General features: G+C 56.0%; 1 protein-coding gene across 1 annotated transcript; it reads right to left on the reverse strand.

The window, feature by feature from the left end:
• Positions 1 to 4,251: 4,251 nt before the first annotated feature.
• Positions 4,252 to 7,977, reverse strand: PTX4 (pentraxin 4). The gene is made up of 3 exons (XM_017510982.2): positions 7,329 to 7,977; positions 5,928 to 6,573; positions 4,252 to 5,181 (listed from the first exon to the last, which is right to left on the reverse strand). The coding sequence occupies exons 1-3, from the start codon at positions 7,545 to 7,547 to the stop codon at positions 4,541 to 4,543; spliced, it is 1,506 nt and encodes a 501-aa protein (XP_017366471.1). The 5' UTR covers positions 7,548 to 7,977; the 3' UTR covers positions 4,252 to 4,540.
• Positions 7,978 to 11,001: the final 3,024 nt, after the last annotated feature.

Here is an 11,001-nt window from a genome sequence, read left to right on the forward strand (position 1 = left end):
CGCCCCGCCTCTGCTCGCCCCGCCTCTGCTCGCCCCGCCTCTGCTCGCCCCGCCTCTGCTCGCCCCTCCCTCCTCGCCCCTCCCTCCTCGCCCCGCCTCTGCTCCCATCTGGGGGTCACTAGAGCCTTTGCCTCAAAGCCCTGCCCCAGTTCACCTCCTTGGGACCTTGGGCAAGACAACCGTGCTAAGGACATCGCTGTCACAAGAACTATTCATGACCCGAATGACCAATCTTTCCCATGACGTTCTGTGGCTTCGTCCTCAAAGGCAGAGTGGGGTGGAGCAAGGTTGTTCCAGAAACGTCTGAGGAGGCTGGGGAAGGAAAGCTGTTGGGAAGGAGCTGCCGTCCACGGGGCTGGACACCGCTGTGCAGAAGCGGAACTCTGCGGGTGACTCGGAGCGGTCACGCCAGGGCCTCGGGGCTTTCCAGCTCTAAAATCCCATCTCCGACCTTGACTCACCCACAGGGGGTGTTGCGGAAGGTGGGCCGGGCTGATCTGGACCTGAAGGCCCGGAAATGCTGGGTCCACAGGCAGAGATGTTACAGAGACGTTGCTAGGAGACTCGAGGGACTGCTTTAGAGTCCCTGCCCCACAGGGCCAGCTGGGCAGGGCCCAGGCACCTGCAGGGCTGAAACCACCCATGCGCTGGGCAGAGGAGGGTCTCGGGCCCCTCCTGGATCTTCGAGTGAAGGCTGTGGGACTCTCTCCTCGGCCTCCTCACTTTTCAGATAGGAAGCGCGAGAACAGGAGGGACTGGTGAATTCTGAGAACCAGGCCTGTTCTGGTCAGTGGTTTTGGGCCCCTCGCTGTGACTACCCCACCGCACCCCCCCTTCTCCTGTCTGCACCAGCTGACTTTCTGATTCTTGGAGATCTTGCGTTTGGGTTTTTCTGGGGAATCTCCAACGTCATGATCAATGTACATCAGATACATGTCTGTTCAAATGGTCAATACAAGTGATGTGTTTTATGCTGCCATGATTGACAATTGAAAAAAATGTTACAAATATCATCCAAAAGGGAGACAGGCTAGGCCTGGTGGCTCATGTTTGCAATCCCAGCACTTTGGGAGGCTGAGGCGGGTGGATCGCCTGAGGTCATGAGTTCAAAACCAGCCTGGCCGACATGGTAAAACCCCGTCTCTACTAAAAATACAAAAAATTAGCCAGGCATAGTGGCAGGCGCCTGTAATCCCAGCTACTTGGGAGGCTGAGGTAGGAGAATTGCTTGAACTTGGGAGGAGGAGGTTGCAGTGAGCCGAGATTGCACCACTGCACCCCAGCCTGGGCGATAAGAGTGAGACTCTGTCTCAAAAAGACAGACAAAACCAAATGTGGACAAGAATGTGGAGAAACGGGAACCTTCATAGATTGCTGGTGGGAATGAAAAATGATACAGCATGCCAGGCACGGTGGCTCATGTCTGCAATCCCAGCACTTTGGGAGGCCGAGGTGGGGGGATCACGAGGTCACAAGGTTGAGACCATCTTGGCTAACATGGTGAAACCCCGTCTGTACTAAGAAAATGCAAAAAATTGGCCAGGCAAGGTGGTGGGCTTCTGTAGTCCCAGCTACTCAGGAGGCTGAGGCCGGAGAATCGCTTGAACCCCTGAGGTGGGGGTTGCAGTGAGCTGAGATTGCACAACTGCACTCCAGCCTGGGCAACAAAGCGAGACTCCATCTCAAAAAAAAAAAAAAATAGAAAAAGAAAAATGATACAGCAACTTTGGAAAATAGGTGGGCAGTTTTTTTGAAAGCCTAGACATGAATTTACCATATGACCAGCAATTCCACTCCTAGGTATCCACCTAAGCAAACAAACGCCCACGCAAAGACTCACATGAGAGCACTCAGAGCAACCTTATCCACAATAACTCCACTGGAAACACCCAGATGTCCACCTGCGGATGAATGGATAAACCACACGTGTCCATTGTACAATGTGACGTTGTTTGACACCAACACAAGTGAAACACTGACACACACCTCAGCAGGGATGAAGCTTGAACACTGTTGGAAACAGATGCTCGGTGCCACAAAGAAAAATCGGCACTGAGACAAAAGATCTTTCGGCAACGCAAGTTTTACTTCCTGGACTGCAGGAAGGGGACCCTCGCTGGCCATCTTGCCACAAAAGTACAGCAAACAAAGGAAAGCACACACATTTATCCCTCACGCATTTGGGGTCGTCCTTTCTCCTGTGTCTGATCTCCGCTGGCTGCAGCCAGACCTCACAATCTAAACTAAAACCCGATCGGCTAACAACTTAAAACTTTTATAAACAGGTAAAAGCAATGGAGAGCTGGCACAGGCCTGTGAGCACGTCCAGCACAGATATCCTGGTTAAAGTACAAGGACATAGAATGTACTACGTGCCTGTAAGCATGGCGTGTCTAACAGCTACATAGGAGAGGGCGTAACAAAGAGCTACCAGCACACTTACCTTTTAACAAGAAAGGAAACTTTGAAAAGGAACTTTTCTGCTTCCCACAAAAACCTTGTGCTAATTGAAAGAAATGAGACACACACGGACAATTCACTGTTTGATTTATATGCAATGTCCAGAACAGGCACATCCACGGAGGCGGAAAACAGATGTGTGGCCGCCAGAGGCTGGGGAGGGCGTGGGTGGGGCCAGGAATGATTGCAACAGACACAGGTTTTTGGGAAGGGAACAGAAATGTCCTAAAACTCGGTTGTGATGACGCTTGCACAACTAGGTCAATTCACTGCAAATCTCTGAACTATGTGCTTGAAACGAGTGAATTTTATCATATGTAAATTTTCCTCAATAAAGTTTTGTTTTGCTTTTTTTTTCCTGAGAAGGAGTTTGCTCTTGTGGCCTAAGCTGGAGTGCAATGGTGCGATCTCAGCTCACTGCCACCTCCACCTCCCGAGTTCAAGCGATTCTCCTGCCTCAGCCTCCTGAGTAGCTGGGACTACAAGCATGCACCACCACGCCTGGCTAAATGTTTTTTTGTATTCTTAGTAGAAACTGGGTTTCACCATGTTATTCATGCTGATCTCGAACTCCTGACCTCAGGTGATCCACCAGCCTCGGCCTCCCAGAGTGCTGGGATTATAAGTGTGAGCCACTGTGTGCAGAATGCTTTGTTTTTTGAGACAGGGTCTCACTCTGGTTGCCCAGGCTGGAGTGCAGTGGCGCAACCTCAGCTCACTGTAGCCTCAACCTCCCAGGCTCAAGTGATTCTCCCAACTCAGCCTTCCAAGAAGCTGGGACTGCAGGGACACACCACCATGCCTGGCTAATTTTTTTTTTTTTTTAGTGGGGACGGGGTTTCACCGTGTTGACCAGACTGGTCTCAAACTCCTGGACTCAAGCAATCCACCCAGCTCAGCCTCTCAAAGTGTTTGGATTACAGGCGTGAGCCACCGTGCCACGCCAATAAAGTTGTTTTAAAAGCACTGCCTGGGCCGGGCACAGTGGCTCACGCCTGTAATCCCAGCACTTTGGGAGGCCAAGGCAGGTAGATCACTTGAAGTCACGAGTTTGAGACCAGCCTGACCAACATGGCAAAACCCCATCTCTACAAAAAATACCAAAATTAGCTGGGCATGGTGGTATGCACCTGTAGTCCCAGCTACTTGGGAGGCTAAGGCATGAAAATCGCTTTATCCCGAAAGGTAGAGGTTGCAGTGAGCTGAGATTGTGCCACTGGACTCCAGCCTGGCGACAGAATGAGACCCCATCTCGGGGAAAAAAAAAAAAGAAAGAAAAATTGTTCAGCCAGGCGTGGTAGTGTGTGCCGATAGTCCCAGCCACTCAGGAGGCTGATGTGGGAGGATCAGCTGAGCCAGGGAGGGTGAGGCTGCAGTGAACTATGATTGTGCCACTGCACTCTAGCCTGGGTGACAGTGTAAGATCGTATCAGAAAGAAAGAGAGAGAAAGAGAAGAGAAAGAGAGAAAGAAGAAGAAGGAAGGAGAGGAAAAGAAGAAGCAACGGGTTGGGTGTGGTGGCTCATGCTGTAATCCCAGCACTTTGGGAGATGGAGGCAGGCGGATCACTTGAGGTCAAGGGTTCAAGACCAGCCTGGCCAACATGCTGAAACCCCGTCTTGACTAAAAATACAAGAATCAGCAGGGCATGGTGGCATGTGCCTGTAATCCCAGCTACGTGGGAGGCTGAGTCAGGAGAATTGTTTGAATCCGGGAGGCAGAGGCTGCAGTGAGCCAAGATCATGCCATTGCGCTCCAGCCTGGGAGTCAGGGGAGACTTTGTCTCAAAAAAAAAAGAAAAAGAAAGGAAGGAAGGAAGTGCATTGGTAAGAAAAGAACGCTGTGCTGGTGGAAAGAACATGGCCTTGTGGTCCCCGACCCCAGGCTCTCTCTGTCCCTGCTCGCTGTTTCCCTGTCCACCTCCCCACCCGCCCAGGAGGAAGAGGCACTGCTATGTGAGGGCGCAGGTGTGCACAGCAGTACGGGTTTGGGTGTCCTCTGTGGAATGTGCTGGGCGGGGCTGGCGGAACGTGGACAGGGGCATGCTCCACTTGCTGGCCATAGCCCTGTGCAGCGTGGCCTCACGGACAGAGCTCTGGGCAGGGGCAGCTGGTCCTCTGCACCAATTCGCCTGCCGATGCAGCATTGGCCAGCGTCAGGATGGCACCTGTCGGGAACTCTTTCCCAGTGGCAAGGTTTGCCACTTCCCCGGGAACCAGTGCCCGATCCCAGATGCCCAAGCCAGCCATGCTCCCCACAAAGCCCTCAGAGCTATCAAACCCTCCCGCAATGCTGTCTTGCTCCTGGCCCAGCACGAGGGACCCTCCGGGGGGGATCTCGTAGCCCTGCCTGAAGCGGGAGCCGGTGGCCACCAGCCTGCGATCCACGTGGAGCCAATACCTGCCCTGGGTGGATGTCCAGATGACACAGACGTGGTGCCACTGGCCATCCAGCAGCGGCTGCAGGGGCAGCTCCCTGAAGGCCGGGTCTCCGATCACGAAGTGGATGGAGCCGGGCGGCATGGAGTCTCGGCCGTGCAGCACCAGCTTGTTGTCATTGTCCTCGGTGGCGTAGGACAGGAGGGTGCCCAGGTGTCTGGAGGTGGTGCGGACCCAGCTGCAGAAGGACAGGGCTCGCAGGGCGGCGCTGAAGCTGGGCCTGAGGAAGACCACGTTCTCCGTGGAGGCGTTGGGGAAAACCAGGGTGGGGCCCACGCTGCAAGCTAGGAACAGAGGAGGGAGGGTCAGCCCCGTGCAGGAGGCCGTGCAGAAGCGTCCAGAAGCACGCATGCCGTGTGGGTGCTGTCCCACCGCCGGCGCTGCGGCTCCTGCTCCCGGCAGCCACCCTTCACAAAGCACTGACTCTGTCGCGCTGGCCCTGCCGACGGCTCCCCTGCCGCGTCTCCTTCACCCTCTCAATGGGATCACCCCAATTCCACAGGCAGAAGACTGCGCATGAGGGCCGTTAGGGAGTGGTGGGGTCCCGCTGGGAGCCCCAGCTGTCAGCCCACACAGATGAGCCAGCGCCCCTCACTGCCAGCGAGTCTCTGCACGCAAATTTCATGACTCACACGGCGCAGGTTTAGTGTTTCATGTTTCCGGAGATCACAAGGCCAGCGTGGTCTCCCAGGGCCCAAATCGGCTGTGGGCAGGGCTGGCTCCTCTGGAGGCTCCACGAGAAGCCATCTCCCACCCTTCCCAGCTCCCAGGGACACCTCCCCGCCTCAGCGTGGGGCCCCGTCTGTGCATCCCGCCACCTCTGCCTCCGTCCTCACGTCCTCATCTCACTCTGTGCCTGCTGCCCCCTCTTACAAGGACCCCATGATGATGGGGCCCACCCGGATGATCCCAGATCCTCTCCCCGTCTCCAGGCCCCTAACTCCATCCCTCAGAGAAGCCTTTTCCAGGGGCCTGGTCTAAGAGGGAGCTGGAGGGAAGCCTGGGGCTGACGGGGGCCTGCGGGACTTACTGTCTCCTGGTCCCTGCTGCGGAGGGCCTCTTAGGGCTGTGGCAGCCCCGCTGAGTGCCCGACGGCTGCCTGGGGCTGGAGGCTCCCACGTCCCCTGGAGAGGGGCGGAGGAGTCCTGCTGGGGGCCTCTGTGCTCGGATGCAGCTCGGAGCTCCTGCCTGTCCCTCGGAAGCTTCAGGGAGCTCGGGCCCAGCTGCTCAGGCTGGGTTGGGGCTGGGACCAGGGCCGGCCCCGGAGTTGCAGTGCCACGGTGGGCCACGGGCAGCCGCCCCTCCAGAGCTGCCAGCCTGGCGCCCTGGCTGTGGACAAGGCCCTCCAGGCGGGCTAGTGAGTCCTGCAGGGCATCCCTCTGGGCCTTGTGCTCCTTCCTCTCCCGGGCCTGCTGCTGGCTCCTCTCGCCCAGGGTGAGGTCCAAGGCCCGAAGCCGCGTGTCTACCTTGCGGCCTCGGCGCCACGCCTTCCTCACCCAGGCCCTGAGCCGCGCCAGCTCCTCCTGCACCTCGGCCTGTGACCGGTTGACTGCCTGAGCCACGGCCTGGCTCTCCTCCGCCAGGCTCCGGAACCGCAAGTCCACGTTGTAAGACACGTTGTAGTTGCTGGCGACGCTCTGCAGGTGCGTCAAGGTCACCTCTTGGAATCTCCGGAACTGTAAAGAGGACGCGTCGGTGATGGGCTGGGGCGGGTAAGACTTGGCCCCTCACGTTGGGAGCACCGCCTGCGTGCCAGGCCCATGGTCGGCACTGGCTGTCCGCCCACTGACTTGATCCCACTGTGATTCCATGAGATGTGGCGGATGACAGAGATCAGCCCCGGGCTGTGCAGCTGCCCCACGTGGGGTGTGGACTGCAGGCCCACAGCTGGGGCTCTGATCCCCGCCCCAGCCCCCACAACCACTGGCAAGCCACTTCCCCCTGGGACCCCAGTTCCTGCCTGTCAGTGGGGACAGCAGGGTGGCCTCAGGAGTGCTTTATGAGGAAGCACCCAGCATAGGTACGACAAGCACAGAGCACTCCAGAACGGTCTGTCAACCCGGCGTGGGAGTCCGAGAGGCCGTCCACACCCTCTGCCTCAAGGTGGACCTGTGACCTCTCAGCTTCCACTCCCCGTGACACTGCCGGCCCCCATGGCCCCCAACTCCCCCGACTCCCTTCCAGACCCCCTCCTAGCTTCTGGTCCCACCTGACCCCCACGTTATGAGGCTTGTGTCTGGTGTGAGTGGAGCCCAGCACACCTCTCCACTGGTGTCCAACTACAGGTGAAATAATCTTCACCATGGAAAGAACATCACGCCGTGTACGCGTCCACCAAGCCGTGACGCTTTCCACTCTGCTGCTGTCGCAACCGCCTTTCATCTGTTGCCAATTTAAAACACCGACCGCCCCATGTCAGGGGTGTACTTGCCTGCTCCTCCAGTCTGCGGAGCCTCTCAAAAAAGGGTTTCCTTGGCCCTGCTGGGGCGGCTTCCTGCGATGAAGCCCCATGTAGGTATATGGGCACAAAAACAAGGCAGAAGGACAAGGTCTTCCTCCACAAGCAACCCATCCTGAGGGACGGCGAGGCCCAGCAGTCTCCCTCCTGGCCGCGGGAGAGGGTGGAGGTGGCTCCGTGCATCTGTCTCATCCCACGCTCCTCCCAGCTCTCCTGCTGAGCATTTTTCCTTCTTTGGCCCTGGCTGGACGTCAGGTTCTGCCTGTCGCCTCCATGAAAGGCATCTGCCTTCAAGCCAGTGGGCTCTGAGAATCGCAGGTTCCCAAGGAGACAAGCTTCAAACAGATGCAAACAGTTTTGGAGAATCGTTCAACTGGGTGCAAGCCCTTGTCCAGTTGGCTCCAAAGTGGACAGAAGGTGATGGCTTCACCAGGAGCACAGGGACTGGTGCTCGCGAGAAGTCGAAGCAGGATGGGAACCGCGCTGGGGCTAGGGAGCCAACAGAGCCAGGTCTGCACAGGCATCTGTCACTTAGGCCGTGCACGGCTGCGACCTGGGAGGCTCCGTCTCTCTCTTGGTAAGGCAACAGAAATGTGACAGGGAGCCACCTTAATTAATTAATTAGTTTTTGAGATGCAGTCTCGCTCTGTCACCCAGGCTGGAGTTCAGTGGTGCAATCTCGGCTCACCGCAAGCTCTGCCTCCTGGGCTCAAGGGATTTTCCTGCCTCAGCCTCCCAAGTAGCTGGGATTACAGGTGCGCACCACCACACCAGGCTAATTTTTGTATTTTTAGTAGAGGCAGGGTTTTGCCTTTGGGCCAGGCTGATTTTTTTTGGCTATACATTGTGCAGTGGCTTGAATGAGACCTCCCCAAAACACACATAAGCCCTAGCCTGACACCTGTGCACATGGCCTTACATGGAAAAGGGTCTCTGCGGATGTCATGAAGGATTCTGAGACGAGACCATCCTGGATGACCCAGGTGGCCCTGCAGCCGATGACAGGAGTCTTTATAGGAGACAGAGGAGGAGGCACAGAGGACAGGGCCGGTGCGGATGGGGCAGAGACTGCAGTGACGCTGCCATGAGAAGCCCTTGGAGTCCCCGGAAGCTGGGAGGGGCGAGTGGGAGCCCCCTAGAAACTTTGAGGGAGTGTTCACCTTGATTTCAGACTTCCAGCTCCAGAACTGCGATAGGATACACTCAACCCACCAGCTCATGGGAATAAGAGAATCCATGAAGCTGCCCAGTGAGGGCACACATCATTCCCAAGGTGGCATGAGCCCAGAGGGCGCCAGGCCAGGGAAGCATCAGTGGCACTGGGGCTACCCTTGTCAAGTGTCAGAACACCATGGACATGGAGAAGATGTAGAAAGCAGCTGAGATAAAATCCCGGGCACATGGGCTGGGCTGGGGCCTTAGGCCACACAGAGAGCGGTGGACCTCACAGCTTCCAACTGAAAATGAGCTCCATTGATTGATGTATTAATTTTATTTCAGCAGAGACGGGATCTTGCTGTGTTGCCAGGCTGGTCTCAAACACGCGTGGGCTCAAGCGATCCTCCCGCCTTAGCCTAGCCAAAGTGCTGGGTTTACTGGCATAAGCTACTGGACCTGGCTGATTTCCATGTAAAATCGTGAGTGGAGGTAGGGCGCGGTGGCTCTCACTTGTAATCCCAGCACTTTGGGAGGCCGAGGTGGGCCGATCACTTGAGTCTAGGAGTTAGAGACCAGGCTGGGCCACATGGCAAAACCTGGTCTCTACTAAAAATACAGAAATTAGCCAGGCATGGTGGGGTGCACCTGAAGTCCCAGCTACTTGGGAGGCTGAGGTGGGAGGATTGCTTGAGCCTGGGAGATGGAGGCTGCAGTGAGCTGAAATCGTGCCACTACACCGCAGCCTGGTGACAGATCAAAGAATAAAGACATTTTCAGATACAAAGGCTTTAGAAATTTGTCTTCCATGTACCCACTGTTGGATGCGGGGCTTCAGGAAAAGAAGAGAACAGGGAACAACGAAGCCATGGCCACTGGACAGGATGGGAACCCAGCAGCGGACGGGGGCGGGGGAATGGAGTTTCGGGGATGGTGGGACCACGGCACACCCCATACCCCGTCCATCAGCTTTGCCTCGAAGGACAGGCCCTGAGTTAAGCTGCTTGTCAACACTGGCTCTGCCCCAAGCCCATCTGCACCTCGGCCACCTAGTCCCCAAGTCTGTGGTCACCTCCTCTCCTAACTGCACCAGTGCGGAGCCATGTCTTCACTGCCCGCAGGAGCTGCCTGCCACCCAAGGAACATCTTCAGTCCCCCTCAGGGCCTTCTGTGGCCGGGCCGTGGCCTCTCTCCCTCCGTGCACCGCCCCTCCATCTCCCTCCCTCGACTCCACCTCCCTGGTCACAGTTGAGGCCTCAGGTCTTCCTGCCAGGGAGACTCTCCCCCAGGGCATCACCACATTCTGGGCTCTGCTCTAGGGCCTCCTGTTCAGAGCTCTCACCTCATTTACGATAACACCCGCTGCTCTCTGGTGCCTGTTTTCTCTTTCTTTTTTTATTTTTTTGAGACAGAGTCTCGCTCTGTCACCAGGCTGGAGTGCAGTGGTGCGATCGGCTCACTGCAACCTCCGCCTCCCGGGTTCAAGTGATTCTCCTGCCTCAGCCTCCCGAATAGCTGGGACTACAGGTGTGCGCTGCCACGCCTGGCTCATTTTTGTCCTTAAGTAGAGAAGGGGTCTGGCTCTCATTTTCTAATTTTTTTTTTTTTCGAGACAGATTCTCACTCTGTTGCCCAGGCTGGAGTGCAGTGGCGAAATCTTGGCTCACTGCAACGTCCACTTCCCAGATTCAAGTGATTCTCCTGCCTCAGCCTCCCAAGTAGCTGGGACTACAGCTGCGTGCCACCACACCCAGCTAATTTTTTGTATTTTTAGTAGAGATGCGGTTTCTCTATGTTGGCCATGATGGTCTCAGTCTCCTGACCTTGTGATCCGCCTGCCTCGGCCTCCTAAAGTGAGTTGTTGCGCCCGGCCATGGCTCTCATTTTCTTACCCTACTGGCTCTTCCTTTCTTTCACTTATTTATTTTTATTTTTATTTTTATTTTTTGAGGTGGAGTCTCGCACTGTCGCCCAGGCTGTAGTGCAGTGGCGCAATCTCGGCTCACTACAATCTCTGCTTCCTGGGTTCAAGCAATTCTCCTGCCTCAGCCTCCCCAAGTATCTGGGACTACAGGTGTGCGCCAGCACACCCAGCTAATTTTTTTTTTTTTTTTTTTTAATGGTGGGCTTTCACCATGATGGCCAGGCTGGTCTTGAACTCCTGACCTCAGGTGATCCACCCACCTCAGCAGCCCTCCAAAGTGCTAGGATTATAGGCGTGAGCCACCGCGCCCGGCCTGATTTTTTTGTATTTTTAGTAGAGATGGGGTTTCACCATGTTGGCCAGGTTGGTTTTGATCTCCTGACTTGTCTTTCACTTATTTTTGTTTATTATTATTTTTTTGAGATGGAATTCCGCTCTTGTCACCCAGGCTGGAGTGCAATGGCACGATCTAGGCTCACTGCAACCACTGCCTCTTTGGTTCAAGCATTTCTCCTGCCTCAGCCTCCAGAGTAGCTGGGATTACAGGCCTGCAGCACCACACCCAGC

The sequence above is a fragment of the Cebus imitator genome, unplaced genomic scaffold, assembly GCF_001604975.1.
Source record: "Cebus imitator isolate Cc_AM_T3 unplaced genomic scaffold, Cebus_imitator-1.0 Scaffold444, whole genome shotgun sequence".
NCBI classification, from domain to species: Eukaryota; Metazoa; Chordata; class Mammalia; order Primates; family Cebidae; genus Cebus; species Cebus imitator.

Excerpts from the sequence above, each read along its gene's own strand:
- PTX4 (XM_017510982.2), bottom strand. The coding sequence starts at position 7,547 with ATGAGACAGATGCACGGAGCCACCTCCACCCTCTCCCGCGGCCAGGAG. Across the intron at positions 6,574-7,328 it reads TCCGCAGACTGGAGGAGCAG|TTCCGGAGATTCCAAGAGGT; the intron begins GCAAGTACACCC and ends TCCTCTTTACAG. Across the intron at positions 5,182-5,927 it reads GCAGCAGGGACCAGGAGACA|CTTGCAGCGTGGGCCCCACC; the intron begins GTAAGTCCCGCA and ends CTCTGTTCCTAG.